Source organism: Anolis carolinensis, chromosome 3 (assembly GCF_035594765.1).
Source record: "Anolis carolinensis isolate JA03-04 chromosome 3, rAnoCar3.1.pri, whole genome shotgun sequence".
NCBI lineage: Eukaryota > Metazoa > Chordata > Lepidosauria > Squamata > Dactyloidae > Anolis > Anolis carolinensis.
Genome location: NC_085843.1, coordinates 9,070,287 through 9,091,267, shown reverse-complemented (window position 1 = coordinate 9,091,267; position 20,981 = coordinate 9,070,287). Strand labels below are relative to the sequence as shown.

Below are 20,981 nucleotides of genomic sequence, written 5' to 3'. Positions count from 1 at the left end.
TTTCTGAACCTTCTGCTCCCCATACTAAGCTCAAAAAGTATGAACACTGTGCAGGATTCACCCAAAAAGGGAATCTGATCAGAAACAAAACTTCCCAGCCAACCAAAGCCTGCCTTAACATTTAATCCAACTCTAATCCAAACCCGAGAATGCAACACCTACCACTTTCTGTCGTCCCCTGTCCATGTCTTTTCTATGCCAACCTACCTGGATCTCTTGGCAAAGGAAAGAGGACATCGAAGCCTTCGGGCAGTTCGATGGACGTGAGGAAGCGGACGTGCCCTGTGTGCCCTTGGGAAAGGCCCACAGGCAACGGAGGAGTCTTCAAGGAGGCAGCATTGGCGGTGATGGAAAGCGTCAGCACCACTCCGGCACTGGTGCCAATCCAGAGAAGGTCCTTGCAGGCCAAGAGGGCAGTGATGCGCAAGCAGGCGGCCTTGTGCTGGCGAATGATGGCATCCGATCCTGTGATCCGAAAGAGGAGAGAATGCTGACTGCCTGCATCCTCGCATAGTTTTATATTATACCATATGGCTTTGCTTATACCCTGCTTTCTCTCCAAAACTGACACTCAAAGAGGATGATTAAATGAAAATACACTCTTATTTGGGAATCCAAAAACCTCCAAATCCAGAATCTTTTTGCCATCAGCTATTGGATTATGTCCTCAAGGTGGCAGCTAATTTATCTCTTGGATCCTCTATCTCTCATTTGTCTCTTGGAGCCTCTGTTTCTTATTTGTCTCTTGAATTCCCTCCTCTCATTTGTCTCTCAGATCCTCTGTCTCTCATTTGTGTTTCAGATCTTCTGTCTCTCATTAGTCTCTTGGAACCTCTGTTTCTTATTTGTCTCTCGGATCCCCTTCTCTCATTTGTCTCTCAGATCCTCTGTCTCTCCTTTGTCTCTATGATCCTCTGTCTCTCATTTGTGTTTCAGATCTTCTGTCTCTCATTTGTCTCTTGGAGCCTCTGTCTCTCATTTGTCTCTTGGAGCCTCTGTCTCTCATTTGTCTCTTGGAGCCTCTGTCTCTCATTTGTCTCTTGGAGCCTCTGATTCTTATTTGTCTCTCGGATCCCCTTCTCTCATTTGTCTCTCAGATCCTCTGTCTCTCATTTGTCTCTTGGAGCCTCTGTCTCTCATTTGTGTTTCAGATCTTCTGTCTCTCATTAGTCTCTCGGATCCCCTTCTCTCATTTGTCTCTCAGATCCTCTGTCTCTCATTTGTGTTTCAGATCTTCTGTCTCTCATTTGTGTTTCAGATCTTCTGTCTCTCATTTGTCTCTTGGAGCCTCTGTCTCTCATTTGTCTCTTGGAGCCTCTGATTCTTATTTGTCTCTCGGATCTTCTGTCTCTCATTTGTCTCTCAGATCCTCTGCTTCTCATTTGTGTCTCAGATCCTCTGTCTCTCATTTGTCTCTAAGATCCTCAGTCTCTCTCAATTCTTGTGTTGAGACTGAGATCTGAGAGATGAACAATTTATTTATTATTTATTTCTATCATTTCTATCCCGCCCTTCTCACCCGAGGGGACTCAGGGCGGCTTACAAACAGGAGTCCTGCTGTTGCTACCTTGAAGTTGGTGGCAAAAAAGTTTTTGTTTTGGAGGTTTTCAGATATTGGACTGTGGGAAAAAGGAAATTCATCCTGTATGGGGAAGTCTTACACCGTGGCTGAATTGTTAACTGCAGGAGACCATCTATAGCAAGCATGGGCAAACTGTGGCCCTCCAGCTGTTTTGGACTTGAACTTCCACAATTCCTAACCGCCTTCCAGCTGTTAGGAATTGTGGGAGTTGTAGTCCAAGACACCTGGAGTGCCGAAGTTTGCCCATACAGCCTTATAATGTGGCTAAAATGAAGTCAAATTTAGGGAGAGAGGGGAGACTTAAAATGATTCCAATGTTGAATTAATGCCATTGTCCTTTGGCACTCAAAAGGGATGACAACAAAAATTGTATTAAGAATAATAATGATTAAAGCAACGCGCTTATGTAAAATTTCTACGTCAGTGCTCTTAATATAGCAAATGGCATCACCTCTCCTGGGACAGTTCAGAAGGTGACATGTCACAATGTCCAAGGAATGCTACATCACAATTTTATTTTATTCGGAGTATCATCTTGAAGCCTCTCCCAGCATTGTGTCCTTTGATGTCTGTCTTCTTGATTCTTTTCAGAGTATCAATCCTGTGCTCAACTTTCCCCAAAGACACAAGAAGCTCAACCAAGATAAGAAAGGTCAATCCAAAGTGGGTCAGTCTGGATCAAAGATGCCCAAAGATGACTAGGGGTGTGTTTACACTGTAGAATTAATAGTTTCACACCAATTTAATTTCCATGGCCCAATGCTATGGACTCCTGGAAATTGTAGTTTGGTGAGACACAAGCACGTTTTGGCAGAGAAGACTAAAGATCTTGTAAAACTACAACTCCCAGGAGTTCATAGCATTGAGCTATGACAGTTAAAAGTGGTGTCAAAGCACATTATAATTCTGTGTAGATGCACCCTTAGTGGGGATTAGAACCCAAGTCACCTTGACTTATTCTTGGCACTTTATTCAGTGTAGACTAACTCCAACATTATTCTGAATGTGTAAGAGAGCTCCAGAAGAGAAGAGTTTTTTTTAATAAAAGTATCACATTAGAGTTGAACTCAGGGTAGTTTATTTGAATGCAAAAAAGAATTCCTAGTGTTATATTAAGATCTGAACTTAGTTTGTTTTCATGCAGAAGAATCCCTGCTGGTGATGGTAATGTTCTGGTCCTTACCTGCCAGCATCTTGTGGACCGGCGGAGTGATGTCCACTTCAGCCAACTGGTCATAGCTGGACGGGTGGTACAGCCTCACCTGAGCGCTGCCTTGGAGCGTGACCCAGACCCCGACGCTGGAGCTGACCAGGCAGGTGACACTGCGGTTGCTGTCCTGCCCAACCTGGAAGGTGTGCTGTGGAAGAAGAAGGAACCAAGATGAAGCTTTTTAGCAGAGCCAAGCCAGAAACAAGACGGCTGGTTCTTTAGGGAAAGCATGGGCAAACTTCGACTCTCCAGGTATCTTGGATTTCAACTCCCACAATTCCTAACTGCCAGTAGACTGTTAGGAATTGTGGGAATTGAAGTCCAAAACACCTGGAGGGAGGGCTAAAGTTTGCCCATGCCTGTTCTATAGAGATTATTTTATTGTATGACACAGCAAACAAGATAGATATGCTGGATTTCGTATCGGACACTTCCCAAGTGTCTAGGACTGTGTGATGTATTTTCGGATGATGCGAGCAGATCCCAGTAGGGTGGCCTTTTGGAGTTGGCAGGTCGTAATTTTGTCAATGTCTATTGTTTCCAAATGCCGGCTGAGATCTTTTGGCACGTCACCCAGTGTGCCGATCACCACCGGGACCACCTGCACTGGTTTCTACCAGAGTCTTTGAAGTTCAATCTTGAGGTCCTGATAGCGGCTGAGTTTTTCCTGTTGTTTTTCATCAACGCGACTGTCCCCTGGTATGGCAACATCAATAATCCAATTTTTTTCTTTTCCACAACTGTGATGTCTGGTGTGTTGTGTTCCAGAACTTTGTCAGTCTGGATTCAGAAGTCCCACAGTATCTTTGCGTGTTCATTTTCCAATACTTTTGCAGGTTTGTGATCCCACCAGTTCTTTACTGCAGGGAGGTGGTACTTGAGGCATAAGTTCCAATGAATCATTTGGGCCACATAGTTGTGCCTCTGTTTGTAGTCTGTCTGTGCGATTTTATTACAGCAGCTGAGGATATGATCAATGGTTTCGTCAGCTTCCTTGCAGAGCCTGCATTTTGGGTCATCAGCTGATTTTTCGATCTTGGCCTTAATTGCCTTTGTTCTGATGGCTTGCTCCTGGGCTGCAAGGATCAGGCCTTCTGTCTCCTTCTTCAGGGTCCCATTCGTGAGCCAGAGCCAGGTCTTCTCCTTGTCAGCTTTTCTTTCAATTTTGTCAAGGAACTTTCCATGCAAAGTTTTGCTGTGCCAGCTGTCAGCTCTAGTTTGTAGTAGTAGTAGTAGTAGTAGTAGTAGTAGTAGTAGTTGTTGTTGTTATTATTATTATTATTATTATTATTATTATTATTATTATTATTATTATTATTATTATTATTTGAGCTATGGATGGCAAAGGGAAGGACTGACACCCCTCTGGTGTTTGTTTTGCTGTCTGTGCCCCTGTTCAGAAGGACAGTCTGTATAAGAAAGTGGGTTTGACCTAGGAGCTGCCAGCCTTCCGTCCTACCTCCTGCTGCAGGATGGATGTGTTGAGGATGATGACTCTGTTCTGGCATCCGCACCACAGCTTCCCACTCACAGCCACCATCTTGGTCACGGGACTCCCGGGAGAGCCCAGCGAGAGGGACTTGGAGTTCTGAGCATCCCAAAAACGCCCTGCAACAGAGATGGGATGAAGGTGAGAGATGGATGTAAACAAGGAATCACCATGCCATCCCTATCATTGTATTCCCAATCTTAAGGTAAAGGTAAAGGTTTACCCTGACGTTAAGTCCAGTCGTGACCAACTCTGGGGCTTGGTGCTCATCTCCATTTCTAAGCCGAAGAGCCGGCGTTGTCCATAGACATCTCCAGGTCATGTGGCCATAGGCATGACTGCATGGAGCACCGTTACCTTCCCGTCGGAGCGGTACCTATTGATCTACTCACATTTGCTTGTTTTCGAACTGCTAGGTTGGCAGGAGCTGGGGCTAACAGCGGGCACTCATTCCGCTCCTGGGATTTGAACCTGGGACCTTTTGGTCCACAAGTTCAGCAGCTCAGCGGTTTAACTCACTGCGCCACCACGGGTCCCTTATTCCCAGCCTTAGAAACATAGAATAATAAAGATGGAAGAGACCATATGGGCCATCCAGTCCAACTGCTTGCCATGCAGGAAAAGCATAATCAAAGCATCCCTGACAGATGGCCATCCAGTCTCTGTTTAAATGCCTCCAAGGAAGGAACTTCCATCACACTCTGAGGCGTAGAGTTCCACTGCGGAACAATTCTTTTTACAATGTGTCGTTGAAGGCTTTCATGGTCAGGATCACTGGGTTGCCGTGAGTTTTTCGGGCTGTATCATCATCATCATCATCATCATCATCATCATCATCATCATCATCATCTATTTACTTTTCTCCCACTTTTCTCCCATGAATGGGACTCAAAGTGGCGTAGAACATGTATGACCATGTTCCAGCTGCATTCTCTCCTGATGTTTTGCCTGCATCTGTGGCTGGCATCTTCAGAGGTCTGTTGGCAATGAAACAAGTGGAGTATATATATCTGTGGAATAATGTCCAGGGTGGGAGAAAGAACCCTTATCTGTTTGAAGCAAGTGTGAATGCTGAAATTAGCAAGCTTGAATAGCATTGAGGAGCCATGAAGCTGCAAAGTCAATCAGTGAGGGAATCTGCATAGAGGTAGCATTCCCATGTTTGGGAGGTGTTAACTGGCTGCTCAATGCTATTAAAGCTTGCTAAAGGCAACATTTACACTTTCCTTAAACAGACAAGGGTTCTTTCTCCCACCTTAGGCATTATTCCACAGATATATATACTCTCCACTTGCCTCACCTCCAACAGACCTCTGAAGATGCCAGCCACAGATGCAGGTGAAACATCAGGAGAGAAGGCAGCTGGAACATGGCCATACAGCTTGAAAAGCTCTTCTTGCAGCCAGGAAGGTCTTCCTAATGTTCAGACAGACTCTCCTTTCTTGTCATTTGAACATATGGCTCCCTTGAGTCCTTTAATCAACTTTACAGTCAAATATTTTACCTGCTTCTCTTTGGTAGGCGATGAGCTCTCCATTGGCCAGAGACACAAACACCTGGTTATCAAGGTACCTGCGGGGAAAGAGATAGCTTTGTGATATCAGTTGGAATGAGCAAAGTGACACTAGACGTTGTTGGGGGAGAAACTGGAATAAGGGCTTCATTGACAATGTCACAATTCCCAAAGTGTTTTCCTACTTCTCCAAAAAGTCAGTATCTGGGAAAAAACAAGGTTGAAAAGATTCATACTTGTCCTGAAAATCAAAAAGTGGGGATCTAAACCTTATCTTATTGCTTTTGCATGTAAAAATGAAATATTTCAATACATTATTTCCCTATTGGGTGGCATTATAAAACCACTAGCTGTGCCCGGCCATGCGTTGCTGTGGTAAAGTCTGGTGGTATGGGAAATAAAGTATTGAGGAATTGGTGGTAGGTAAGGTAAAGGGTAAAGGTTTTCCCCTGACAATAAGTCCAGTCGTGTCTGACTCTGGGGGTTGGTGCTCATCTTGAGTCTACACTGCCATATAATCCAGTTGAAATCAGAAAATCTGTATTTTATAGGCAGTGTGGAAGAGGCCTGATTGAAGTGGCCCTGGGCTGAGTGGGTTGCTAGGAGACCAAGTGGGTGGAACTTAGCCTTCTAACTGACAGCAGACCAAGTGGATGGAGCTTAGCCTTCTAACTTTATGTTTCTTTTCTTTTTTGTTGTATGAACGTAGAGGCATAGATGAGGGGTTGTGTGATGACCCATGGGCCTTGTAGTCCTGCTCATGACATTGTGATGCCTGATGAAGAAGAAAACTTGGGTTTTTTACCTTCCCAGTCAGAACTGGATTCTTCCCAGACAGATTCTTCCCAGCCAGATCTGGGAACCTTGCACCTGCAAGAGGATTATGTTCCAGAAGTATGTCAAACAAATACTGAGGCTACATCTCCAGTGTTTTCTCGCCATGAGTTTTGTAAACAACAGAGAGGCTTGGAAGCAGCCTCGCGCAGGAGTGCGAGAATAATTGCTAAGAATTTGCCAATTAAGCCTACTTTCCATGAGAATCTTTAAGGAGTCAAACATCTGGTCTCAGAGATTAGCTTTCGTTTCTGGTTCCCAGAGAACTGCTCTCGGCGGGAAAGTTAGACTCTTTATAGGTGTTTTACCCGCGGAGTAGCTTTGCGGAGTCAATTCGTCAGCCTCCGGAGCGAGTTGTGTCTGGACAGCGCGCTCCGTTTCTAGCCTCGTTCCTGCTCAAGCCTTGCCTTGGTTCCAGCCTTCGCTCCTGTTTCCCAGCCTTTGTTTACCAACGGACCTTGCCTTGTTTTCCCAGGACTAAACCTTGCCTTGTTTCACGGATTTTACCAAGTTATTCCACGGACCTTGTTCTTGTTCCTCGTTACCTTGTTCCACGTTTCAAGCCTTGTTTCAAGTATCAAGTTATTTCCTAGCCTTGCTCAAGTTCATGGACTAAAGGACCTTGTCATCTCCCCTCACTTTGCCTGGCAAAGTGAGTGTTTCGGTTATTGGATTACAACTTTGGACCTTAATATTTCATATTGGACATTGTTTCTTTGGGCTAATTTTGACCTTCCCTGAAAGGTCTACTTCTGGACTAACTTTTTCATTTGCTTTTACTAACTTTATATATTTCCTTAATAAAGATATTAGATAGAATCTGGCCTCTGCGTATGGTTATTGGTGCTCTGTAGCCTGGGTCGTGACAGTTTGACTCCGCCAGCCTAAGCACCAATTAACCTCGGCCAGAATGTCTACCGGAGTCGTACCTGGGCCGAGCGGCCAGCCGATTACCTACACCATCGACAAGGAAGAGGTGGACCGAATCCGTGATAAGCTCAATGCACAGGATGGAGAAATAAAGGGTTTGAAGGAACGCGGAATCCGTCTTCCGGCCATGGCGTTGCCAACCAAGTTTACTGGAGAAGCTTCTAAGGTTCATGTTTTCCGTCGCCAATGCCAAGCTTATCTAGAGGCCCGTGATGCCGAGTTTCCCCAGGAAGACATCAAGGTGGCGTGGATTTACAGTCTCCTAGACGGGCCAGCGGCTAACTGGGCGACGGCTCTGTTCGACCAAGCCTCCCCACATCTAAGGTCAGCGCAACATTTCTTGGACCACCTTAAGGCGACCTGGGGAATCGAGGACAATTTGGAGGCAGCCGGGCACAAACTCCGCCGCCTCTTCCAAGGAGACAGACCCATGTCTCAGTACATAGCCGAGTTCCGAGTGCTGGCCCACAACACCGGCTGGAACGATGTTGCCCTCAGAGGACAATTTCGGGAGGGTCTCAACATTGAAATGCTGGAGGAAATCTCCAAGGTGGGTCCTCCCCAAACGCTGGAAGCACTCATCGATCAATGTTTACGAGCTGAAGTCATGATTGCCAACAGGAAGCAGTGGGTACGAGGCCAGAGCGGTAGAGCTGGGGCAAAACCCCCCGCTCCCGCCAGCGTTCAGCCGCGTCCAGTGTGGAGACCCCCACCACCATCCCCATACCCCAGAGGGAGCGAGGAGGTGCCGATGCAGTTGGGCAATGTGCGTCCCAGATTAGATGCCGCCGAGAAGGCCCGCCGCCAACGCCTAAATCTCTGTTGGTATTGCGGGAATGGGGGCCACTTCGCCAGAGAGTGCCCAGCCAAAGGGAAGCCCGCCGCCCGTCTTGCGGCGGCGTCCTCCACGGAGACGAAGACGTCTGAGGCGGCTGGCACACAGCCGGCGGGGGAAGCCAACGACCGGGCGTAGAGAGGCTCGCCAACCCGGTCAAGAAACCCATTCAAGAGCCGCCAACCGGGGTCCTGTTCCTTCTAGTGGTCACCTTATGGTCAGCAAAAAAGGGACCCGTCATGATCCACGCCATGATAGACTCAGGAGCTACCAACAATTTCATTGATAGAGAGTATGCCGACTCTCTGGGATTACAATATCATGACTTCAAGAATGCCCGTGTGGTGCAAGCCATCGATGGCCGCCCTCTCAAGACGGGCCCCGTAAGCCAGTGGTCGGAACCCACCAGGATGTGGATAAGGGAACATATGGAAGAGATTTCCTTCTTTGTTACTGAGGTTCCCCATTTCCCTGTGATTTTGGGGATTCCATGGCTGACACTTCACGACCCAAGCATCTCCTGGTCCAACAGAGAACTGCAGTTTGCTTCAAAGTACTGCCAAAACCATTGCCTCGTAGCCAAGGTCTGCCATGCCACAGACACCGAGCCCATTATCACCTTGCCAAAGAAGTACTCCGAGTATTGGGATGTATTCAATGAAAAAGAAGCCGAAAAATTACCCCCACATAGACCTTATGACTGTGCCATTGACTTGGTGGAGGGGGCCCCGATCCCGCGAGGGCATCTCTACTCCCTGACTGAACCAGAGCAAGAAGCTCTCAGGGAATTCATAGAGACAAACCTTCGCAAGGGATTCATCAGACCCTCTCAATCCCCAGCCGCCTCCCCAGTGATGTTTGTGAAGAAGAAGTCAGGGGAATTACGCTTGGTGGTGGACTACAGAGCATTGAATAATATCACCAAGCGGAACAGCTATCCCCTGCCCTTAATCTCGGATCTACTAGACCGACTTCGAGGAGCCAAGGTTTACACCAAGCTGGATCTTCGGGGAGCTTACAACTTAGTTCGCATCAGAGAAGGGGACGAGTGGAAGACCGCCTTCCAGACTAAATTCGGATTATTCGAGTCCCGAGTTATGAATTATGGATTATGCGGAGCTCCCGCAACGTTCTAGCATTTTGTCAATGACATTTTCCAGGACTATCTAGATAGGTTCTTGATAATCTACCTGGACGATTTTTTGGTGTTTTCTAGATCACAATCAGAACATGAGAACCACGTCAAAATGGTGTTGCAACGATTGCGGGATCATGGACTTTATGCCAAGCTAGAAAAATGCGCTTTTGATCTACAAGAGGTAGATTTCCTTGGATACCGTATCTCGCCTCTAGGGCTCTCCATGGATCCAGCCAAGGTTTCAGCAGTATTGGAATGGCGGGCGCCAACTAACAAGAAGGAGGTGCAGCGATTCTTGGGGTTCGCGAACTATTACCGTAAGTTCATTCCAGATTTTGCCCGCTGGTCTGACCCAATCACTAGCTGCATCCGTGGAAAGCAGCCCTTCCGCTGGACTGATCAAGCAGAGAAAGGGTTCCAGCAACTAAAGAAATTATTCACATCCCAGCCAATCCTTCAGCATCCAGATCCTGAAACCCTTTTTGTGGTGCAAGCGGACGCCTCTGATGTGGCAATTGGGGCTGTGCTCCTACAACCGGTGGGAGATCACCTTCATCCTTGTGCCTATTATTCTCGTCAACTAACCGCACCAGAGAGAAACTATACCATTTGGGAAAAAGAACTATTAGCCATAAAGGCAGCTTTTGAAACTTGGAGACATTGGCTAGAAGGGGCCAAATTTCCCATTGAAGTCCACACTGATCATCGGAATCTAGAACATCTAAGAACTGCCCGCAAGCTAAATCAGAGGCAGCAACGTTGGGCTTTATTCTTTGAACGTTTCAACTTCCAGATTCATTATGTGACCCCAGCCCAAACCAAGCAAGCAGACGCCCTGTCACGTAAACCGGAATACGCTGCAGGACGCAAGGAGACCTTTGAATCCCAACTACTACAACCCGAGAACTTTGCCACGCTCACAGTGGGGAACACCAAATCCACTCCCATTGATTCAACTCCCTCTACTCCAGGGCCCATCTGTGCTCAAGAAATCAGGGCTAGTCAGCAAGCAGATGCCTGGGCGCAGGATCAACTTCGTCAAGGTCTGCATTTTCCCTTTTCGCTTAAAGATGGACTGCTTTGCTATAGAAATCATGTTTATATCCCACCCGGACCGGGCAGGGAAAAAGCACTTCGTCTGTGTCATGACTGCAAACCAGCAGGGCATTTCGGACTATTTAAAACCATGCATTTGATCCTAAGAGATTTCTGGTGGCCCAAGATCCGCAAGGATGTGGAAAAATATGTTAACACCTGCCCAGTATGCCAGCGCTCCAAGATAAGAAGGGAGAAGCCCTCAGGGCTTCTACACCCCCTTCCTAACCCATCTCGCCCATGGGAAATAATTTCTGCGGATTTTATCACTGACTTACCACCTTCCTGTGGATTCACCACGATCCTAGTGGTGGTGGACCTTTTCACCAAGTTAGCCCATTTCATTCCCTGTGAAGGTCTTCCCACAGCCCAAGAGACTGCAGATTTATTCCTCCAACATGTTTTCAGACTACATGGATTGCCCAAGAGTTTGGTCACAGACCGTGGATCCCAATTCACCTCTCGTTTCTGGAAGGCACTACAAAAACTATTGGGCATAGACTCTCGTTTATCTTCAGCTCATCATCCCCAAACGGATGGGCAAACGGAGCGCACCAATGCCACTTTGGAACAGTACCTTCGCTGTTATGTAAACTACCAACAGGACAATTGGGCTTCTCTGTTACCACTGTCGGAATTTGCCTACAACAATGGAGTCCAGGCTTCTACAAAAGAAACGCCGTTCTTTGCAAACTACGGCTTCCATCCACGTTTCTTTCCCCCTGTCATTGAAACTTCAGAAGTTCCCGCAGCAGAAGATTGGCTGCAGGAACTCACAGCGGTGCAACAACTTTTGCTCCAGCAACTGGAACAAGCCAAGGAGGACTATAAACGTCACGCGGACAAACATCGCCAGCCGGGCCCCGAAATCAAGGTAGGAGATCGGGTTTTTCTGTCCACTCGCTTTTTGCCCTCCCATCGCCCTTGCCGGAAGTTAGATGCCCGTTTCATTGGCCCCTATCCAGTGGTGGCGCAACTTAACCCCGTGACTTTCAAACTCCAACTTCCGCGCTCAATGCGCATTCACCCAGTGTTTCACCGCTCCCTGCTCCTTCCGGCGGATGGTGTGCGGCCAGATGTAGACCGGCCGGCCCCCGTCCCTATTTTGGTGGATGGGGAGGACGAGTTCGAGGTTCAGGACATTTTGGATTCTCGCTTTCACCGCCGCCGCCTGCAATATCTCATTGACTGGGTGGGTTTTGGCCCTGAGGAACGCTCTTGGGAAGACGCTTCCACAGTTCACGCTCCTGATCTAACCCGTCGCTTCCATCAGACCTATCCCGCCAAGCCACGACCTCGCGCCTCGGGGAGAGAGTCCCAGTTTGGGAGGGGGCTTGAGGAGGGGGATAGTGTGATGACCCATGGGCCTTGTAGTCCTGCTCATGACATTGTGATGCCTGATGAAGAAGAAAACTTGGGTTTTTTACCTTCCCAGTCAGAACTGGATTCTTCCCAGACAGATTCTTCCCAGCCAGATCTGGGAACCTTGCACCTGCAAGAGGATTATGTTCCAGAAGTATGTCAAACAAATACTGAGGCTACATCTCCAGTGTTTTCTCGCCATGAGTTTTGTAAACAACAGAGAGGCTTGGAAGCAGCCTCGCGCAGGAGTGCGAGAATAATTGCTAAGAATTTGCCAATTAAGCCTACTTTCCATGAGAATCTTTAAGGAGTCAAACATCTGGTCTCAGAGATTAGCTTTCGTTTCTGGTTCCCAGAGAACTGCTCTCGGCGGGAAAGTTAGACTCTATATAGGTGTTTTCCCCGCGGAGTAACTTTGCGGAGTCAATTTGTCAGCCTCCGGAGCGAGTTGTGTCTGGACAGCGCGCTCCGTCTCTAGCCTCGTTCCTGCTCAAGCCTTGCCTTGTTTCCAGCCTTCGCTCCTGTTTCCCAGCCTTTGTTTACCAACGGACCTTGCCTTGTTTTCCCAGGACTAAACCTTGCCTTGTTTCACGGATTTTACCAAGTTATTCCACGGACCTTGTTCTTGTTCCTCGTTACCTTGTTCCACGTTTCAAGCCTTGTTTCAAGTATCAAGTTATTTCCTAGCCTTGCTCAAGTTCATGGACTAAAGGACCTTGTCATCTCCCCTCACTTTGCCTGGCAAAGTGAGTGTTTCGGTTATTGGATTACAACTTTGGACCTTAATATTTCATATTGGACATTGTTTCTTTGGACTAATTTTGACCTTCCCTGAAAGGTCTACTTCTGGACTAACTTTTACATTTGCTTTTACTAACTTTATATATTTCCTTAATAAAGATATTAGATAGAATCTGGCCTCTGCGTATGGTTATTGGTGCTCTGTAGCCTGGGTCGTGACAGGTTGTGCTGCCAAGTTTAGTGTTTCTGGGATGTGTAGTTTTGTTGTTTTGTCCTAGGCTGAAATTTTATTACCCTTTTATATATATAGATTGATATGTTTTTGGATGACTTTATTTTACTTTGGGGTTTTTATGTGGGTGATGCTGTCCACATGACCTTGGAGACGTCTACGGACAATGCTGGCTCTTCGGCTTAGAAATGGAGAAAAGCACCAACCTGAGTTGGACACGACTAGACAATGTCAGGGAAAAACCTTTACCTTTACCTTATGTATGTGAAAGAAATATTTTGTGGATTTTTTGGAGTGCAAAATCTCCAACTCCCATGATTTTTGGGAGAGGCCAAAAGTTCCAAATTACTAACATTATCATGGCCTTTTTGAAATGGAAGTGTTTTTCCCTACCCCTTTTAATGGGGTATTTCCATTGTGTGAAGAGACATGGAAATGTGAAAATATTATCCATATCTCTACTGTAAAACAGGCACTGGATTCCTCTGGAAAGGAAATTCATTATGTTTGCCTTTCACTTGCCTGCTAACCTATGGTGCACAATTTTCTATATTTTCCCTTATGTGTCTTGGTTTTACTAGTAAATGGTAGAGCAAGGATCACAGTCTTTCATCCTATATATTTTCAGCCACATGGACTGGAAACCGGCTTTCAAACAACAATGAAAGTCCATGTTCTCCTGAAGCTGGATTCTATGTCCAATGCTACTTTTTTTCCAATTCGGAGTAATCCCAAATGTAGTTTGACACTTACAGGATACATGTCACAGAGGCTGAATGCTGCATCTTCATGCTGTTCTTCCTGTTGCGGATATTATCTGAAGACTGGTAGACGTGGATGCTGAAACCCAAAGGGAAGGAAGGAAGACGTGAGATCCCTTAAATGGTTCAAAGACAATGAACAGAGACTAAGTACTGTGCCAAATTAACAAAGTAACACATTTTTCGTTACTTTTTTCGTTAAGTAATTCAGCAAGTGAGGCTTATTTCTCCATCATTTTTAGAGCTATTGTGATGAAACTTGCTACAATTGTACCACACATTTTCCACTGTTAGCCCACCATGTTTCAGAATGTTAGGCTCATCCGCTAATTTTTGGGGAACACTTTTGGATTTTTTTTACAATTTTTTTTTTTAAAAAAAACAAATGACAAGAACCATCTACTTGAATTTTATATATAGATAAACAGGGCCAGGCTTTAGCCAGCAGATTAAACCACCACCTGCCGTAAATCTTGTCAATCAAAAGGTTGACAGTTCAAAGCCCGGGTCCAGGTGAGCTCCTGGCCTTTAGCCCAGCTTCTGCCTACCTAATGGTTCGAAGGCAAGATGTGAATAGATAAATAGGTATGGCTTAAAAGTGGGGAGGTATTTTAAGACATACAGTAGGAAATACAGTAGAATTTCGGTTATCCAACTTCCGCTTATCTGACACATTGTATTATCTGATGCATTTCCCTTTTTCTGCCTAAGTGCCAGTTCAGTGAGTATACCATTTTGTTTTTGCTATTTACACAAAAGTTATTCCTCGGGCACTGAGGTCTGACAAGACACCAAGGGGCAATGTCCACCCACCATCCATCTTCGGTGCCCAGCCACATGGAGCTCTGATAGGCCTCGGGGTCGGTGCTCAGCAGGTCCTCCAGGCTTCCTCTGGTGAAGGACCCTCGGCTCGACCGCCGCATCGCCCGGCCGTCCATGGGGCTCTCACTGTTCCGGTTCTGGGCACAAGCGGAGCTGAGAGGAAGGAAGGCTCCGGGATCTTGCTCTTCTTCGGAGCTGGTGGTTTCCGCTGTTGCATCTTTAGAGCTTGGGATCTCCTCGTCTGGCAAACAAAAGGAGAGGCACACATCAGTTGGGCTTGGTTTTCAGCATCATGAAAGTGCCATAGTTGGGAATATTCCGCCCCATGTTGAGCCAGAAACACATTGGAACTTATGGAATGGCATTTATACTGCACTAGCTTTGCCTGGCCACGGGTTGCTGTGGCTTAAGTGGAATAGCAGTGAATAGCCTTTTAGCCTGACTGAATTAAAAGAAAATAATTTTTTAAAAGTAGGAAAAGGGGAAAGCTCCCCTTCACCCTTTTCTTCTCTGCCTCGTTCGCCTCCACACTCTGGAGGACTTGCCTGATGTGGTTGAGTAGGCCTAATGTCCTCTTCCCTCGCATTACACAATCCGCCTGCCCCGGCCAGTGCAGTAACGGTTTTCAAAGTTCGGTTGGGATGCACATGCTACTGCCTGTCAGTGACGTAGGTATTCCAAGGGTGGTGGCTCCCCCACACATGCGCAGAGAGCAGTATTAGTTTTTTTTAGTGTTTTGAGTGACTTCCCAATTGAATGGTTTTTGTTTTTTGATGTCTAAACACAGTCCGGATGACCATGTCTTTTGTGGCCAAATTTCGTGTGTTTTGGTTGTTTAGTTTTGCTGTTTACTTTAAAGCAGAAATAGTCAGAACATTTATTTATATATACAGTAGAGTCTCACTAATCCAAGCCTCACTTATCCAAGCCTCTGGATTATCCAAGCCATTTTTGTAGTCAATGTTTTCAATATATCATGATATTTTGGTGCTAAATTCATAAATACAGTAGTTACAACATGATTACTGTGTATTGAACTACTTTTTCTGTCAAATTTGTTGTATAACATGATGTTTTGGTGCTTAATTTGTAAAATCATAACCTAATTTGATGTTTAATAGGCTTTTCCTTAATCCCTCCTTATTATCCAAGATATTCGCTTATCCAAGCTTCTGCCGGCCTGTTTAGCTTGGATAAGTGAGACTCTACTGTATAGATTTACTTGAAACTAATGCTCACCTTTTTTGGCTGACTGACCTCGCCAAAACTGGGATGCGCATTAGGTTTGCGTCACATAGCAGCAGGAAACATTTGTTTTGGTTTCAGGGTTTTGAAAATTGAGGTGCACATTGTATTCATTGGCACATTAAACTTGAGTAAATATGGGTATTTATGAGAACCAGGGGTTTGATTTTGGACTCTCTTTTATACGCAAAGCAAACTTCGGAATCTGGAACATCACCAATTCAGGTGACATTCTGGACCACATTGTGAGGCATTGGGAATATGTGCATCTCAGCCAGCAGTTATTTCCTTCCCAAAATTGTTACTCCCCTTTTCTGAAATTTTCAGCCCAAACTCTTGGAACAAGAATTCCTTCACTGTGAGGCATGTTTTGGGAACTTTGACAGGAGTGTGGTTTGCCTTATACCTATCAGTCTCTAGCCAGATTTCCCAGAATTTACACTTTTGGTCAGTCAAGTTTCCAAAAATGCAAAGATGGGTTTCATCTTAGATCCACAGCTGCATTCTTTGTTTTCCTCTTATATCTTTATGTCTGATGGATTCATCTTTAGAACATATATACAGTGTTCCCTCACTACTTCACAGTTCACTTTTCATGGATTCGCTGTTTCACAGTCTTTCAATAAACTCTAAAAGACTATTATAAATAATAAAAATTACAATTTACAGCTTAAGGAAGGGAGGAAGGAGAAGCCGAAGGGAGAGAAAAGGTGCCCAAGCAGCAACAGGAGGAGAAGGAGGCGATTTATCAACACACAATTGGTTGATAAAGACTTAAAATAGTGTATAACTACTAAAATAATGTATAAATATTAAATAAACATAGTGTCCCTACTTCGCAGATTTTCACTTATTATGAGTGGTCCTGGAACGTAATCCCCACGATAAATGAGGGAACACTGTAGAGCATTTTAGCATCCAGCCTGTAACAACGTCTACATTGGTATGTTAACTATATGGTGAATAGATCTTGGAAAATTTAGTTTTTGAGACCTCAGTTCCCAAAAGGCTACAGTTAAGTGTTTGAAAGGATTATTAGCTGACAGCAGTCTACAACCTATGGTCCGTGGACCACCAGCGGTACCCAAGAATTAAAACATGGTCCGTGGCCTCACCGTTACTACACCATTGCAATGAGAGTGACTGGTCTCGCAAAACCCCTCTTATAGTGCCGAGGCAACAGGGATGTTAGGAGGGGAGAGGCTGACTACCCACAAAAGGCACAACAAGCCTCCTGACTGTTGCTTCTCCTCCTCCTCCCTCCCCCTGAACGGAGCCATTCCATGTGTCGCCTGGAAGTGTCTTCATTTTGAGGCCTGTTCCTGGGTTATTTGTGATGCAGATTCAGAAAATTGCATTGGATAGACCACGTCAGCGCTAGATTATTAAATATGGTTTTCTGTGGGCGAGCAGATGGCGACTACTTGATGGTATAGGGTTTGTATCAGAAACTTGAGCTGATGTGGTCTATCCGATGCAATTTTCTAAATCTGCAACCCAATTAACCAAACCAAATCTAAAGTTGACCAAAAACTGATTTGTAACCCTTTTGGTACTAATGTTGGAGAGTGGTCCCTGGTCAAAGTGGTTAAGTGGTCCCTGGTCAAAAAAAGGTTGGGAACCACTGGTCTACAGCTAATATAGAATTATGTTAGCATTATTTTATCTTCTTCTCTTTTAAGATGGTTGCTACATGACATGCTTCTCTCTTCTCTGTGTCTCAACCAAAGAGATAAAAGCAGGATATCAATACATTTAGTAATAACAATAATATTTTCTCTTAATAAGTTGTAATTTTAAGTGGAATCTCGATGGTATGTTTTAGACTGCCTTTGGTGTTTCACTGCGTCTGTTTGCGGTAATCTAAACTGCACACCAACTTGCTCCATTTTGACACCTTATTCAAAAACGAAAGATAAAATAAATAATAATATTTGGTCACAATATTCTACTGTGTATAGAAGGTGTCAAATAATTCTGCGTAAAATACAACAGTTACTCTTAACCTGGCAAGCTGAATAAGCAACAGCAGCTACTGAGTAAACCATTCTTGAACATTTACAGCTTATCCATAAATGTTTAGTTTCTTAGGAACTAAAAGCTAATTACAGCATGTGTTTAAACATTTTTACCCTGACTTCCTAAATATTCCGGACTCCAAGACCTGCTGCTTTTCTGGTCAATAGAAACATATGATACTTCCAGTACTAACAATGTACGTTTTTAATATATTGCAACATCCTCAGTTTAAAAAAAAAAACTGGGTTGCTTCAGCTTTTAAAAAACTAAACATGTAACTGTTTAGGTTGTAAAAACGGAGGCAAACCAGGCTTTTTTTAAAAAAAATAAGGAATTTCTACTGGACACTTCTGGAGGCTTTTATTTGGACAAGAGAGGCATTTTTGGCATTGCATGCAGTTTCTGGAGAAAATGGGAGATAGTGAAGGGATATTATCACCACGCAGAAAGAAATAAAACAAAAAATTAGACCCAGAATATCTTCTGTTGCATATTGTTGTTCTGAATGATTCAGATTTGGGTCTGGAATAGGGAGGTATTTGGCCACAAATGACAAAGCTTTCTGAATTGTGGGAGTTGAAGTCCAAAACACCTGGAGGGCCGAAGTTGGCCCATGCTTGGTATAGTGGGAAAAGTGGCATATACATCAAGGGATGGACTGGGACTCACTTCCAAAGCTGGAGGAGATGGTGGAGTGGCTGGCTTGGCTCTGGAGGGTCCCGGAGGGGCTGGGCGAGGACTCGTCATCGGTGTCATCGCTGTCAAAAGGCACCAGGTCCCGATTGGTGCTGTCCATCGGCTCTGAAAGCTCCAAGGAAGACCCCGAGATGGAGATATGCAGGCATTGCTGAGGTCCAGGCTCCTCTAGGTTCGCCGTCTGGACCGGTTCTGAGGACGGACTGGTCAGAGATGTGGGACGCTCTCTGGGGTCAAAATAAAGGAAGAATAATAGAATAATAGAGTTGGAAGAGATCACATGGGCCAGCTAGTCCAACCCACTTCTGTCAAGCAGGAAAAGCACCATCAAAATACCCTTGACAGATGGTCATCCAGCCGCTGTATGAAAGCTTCCAAGGAAAACAGTCATAACACAAGTGTGGGGCCAGATCCCACAACAAGAAGCAAGAGTAGAAGGAAATAACTATATATATGTAGGTAAAGCTAAAGGTTTTCCCCTGACATTAAGTCCAGTCGTGACCGACTCTGGGGGTTGGTGCTCATCTCCATTTCTAAGCCAAAGAGCTGGCGTTGTCCGTAGACACCTCCAAGGTCATGTGGCCACTGGCATGACTGCATGGAGTGCCGTTACCTTCCCGTCGGAGCAGTACCTATTGATCTATTCACATTTGCATGTTTTCGAACTGCAAGGTTGGCAGGAGCTGGAGCTAACAGCGGGCACTCATTCCGCTCCAGAGATTTGAACCTGGAACCCTTCAGTCTGGAAGTTCAGCAGCTCAGTGCTTTAACACACTGCGCCACCACCAGTGGCCTATATATATATATATATATATATATATATATATATATATATATATATATACTACTCTTTTCAGCAATTTAAGTATTGGCATGCAATTTGTAAAGACAATAATTTTCCAATGTGTCACTAATATAGCACCAATATACTGATCAAAACTAGCTCTCACTGCCTTTACCATCAAATATAACACGATGTAAGTAAGTAAGGAAGTAAAATTTTATTTCTACCCAGCCCTATCTCCCTATGCAGACTCAGGGTGGTTCACAACATAAAAAGCAAACATTCAATGCAGTTTTTTTATTGTGTCAGAAGCGAACATACTGCAAGTCACTTCTGGTGTGAGAGAATCTACAGAGATGTTGCCCAGGCTGTTAGGAATTGTGGGAGTTGAAGTCCAAAACACCCGGAGGGCCCAAGTTTGCCCATGCCTGGTGTATATGCACTATTCTAAATGAAATCATATCAGCAAGAATTAATCAGTCAAATATATTCCTTGGGATCTACCTGCTCCCACATTGCTACTCAGTCAGGTATGAAGTGGCTGGGCAGATCAGGGGGTGCATCTCCACTGTAGAATTAATGCAGTCTGATACCACTTGAACTTCTATATCTCAATCCTATGGAATAATGGGAGTTGTAGTTACACAAGGGCTTTCACCTTCTCTGCCAAAGAGAGCTGGTGCTGCGCCAAACTACAATTCCAGTATTCTGTGGCATTGAGGCATGGCTACTCCAAGTGGTGTCGAACTGCATTAATTCCCAGGGATCTGCAGTCTCGAAAAGCATCTCCTTTCCCCACCTGTATGTCCTCTTGAGTCCTGGCACGGAGGCGATGCAGAGGATCCTGGCAGAGCAGACGGCAATGCAGGTCTCGACGATGGGCTCCTTCCGGATGCTGAGGAGGCAGACCTGCCCCACGTAGCCGTCGCTGTTGCAGACCCAGACTTCGTAGGCATTTTCAGGGCTGCTGTGGCTGGGAGAGGCACAGGAGAACTGCAGGAGAGAACAGAAGAAGAAGGGTCAGGTTCAAAACATCTTCTGCTGCTTTAAAGACTAGGTGTTGTAGCTCAGCAAGTGGCTGGGGATTTTTCTGATTTCTCTGACATGTCAGAGGACGAGGGATTTGATGGATTTCAAAGTGAAGAGTCTGTCAGTGTTAGGAGAGAATTACAGCTAGATGAGACCAATGTTTTGGATTCCACAGAGGAAAGTGATAGTCCCAGGTCACTTGCAAAACAGCCCTTGCTTGATAGGGAGTTTTCACAAGAAGCTAGATTAGGCTTGAGAATGGAGGGAGTGAAAAATTGACTAATTAGATGTTCTGAGAGACTCCATGAGAAGATCTTGAAGCCTATGTGCATTCAACAGGATCTCATGGCTACTTGATAGGGCTTAAATTAACGGGTGTGGGCTTCATGCCTTTCAAGGGAGACAACATTGCAAAAGAGATGGCTCTCCTGTCTCTGCTCTCAAGTTCAGATTTATGTTTGAAGTACTGCTGTGGATTTTGGTTCTCTTGAGTTTATGTACTTTGACATTTTTGGATTACTGCTATTTTGTATTCCCTATTCTGCTGATCCCTTTTGGAATTGCCCTTTCCCCCTTTTTACCTGCTTTCTTCAATAAATATTTTTAGATATGACTACTGGACCCAGTGTGGTGTTGGGTGAAAAGGTGTTATCTGTGCTAGAGT

At 45.2% G+C, this 20,981-nt stretch overlaps 1 protein-coding gene across 2 annotated transcripts in view; it reads right to left on the bottom strand.

Annotated features, from left to right (window-relative positions):
• arhgef17 (Rho guanine nucleotide exchange factor 17) overlaps nt 1-20,981 on the bottom strand; it is a 262,211-nt gene that overhangs the window by 8,474 nt on the left and 232,756 nt on the right. For both annotated transcript variants that reach the window (XM_062974485.1, XM_062974487.1), the window contains 8 exons: nt 20,088-20,281; nt 18,478-18,731; nt 14,536-14,785; nt 13,715-13,801; nt 5,786-5,853; nt 4,252-4,400; nt 2,766-2,940; nt 208-465 (listed from right to left, as the gene is read on the bottom strand). In XM_062974485.1, coding sequence (XP_062830555.1) covers nt 208-465; nt 2,766-2,940; nt 4,252-4,400; nt 5,786-5,853; nt 13,715-13,801; nt 14,536-14,785; nt 18,478-18,731; nt 20,088-20,281 — 1,435 coding nt within the window. The remainder of the gene's footprint in view (nt 1-207; nt 466-2,765; nt 2,941-4,251; nt 4,401-5,785; nt 5,854-13,714; nt 13,802-14,535; nt 14,786-18,477; nt 18,732-20,087; nt 20,282-20,981) is intronic.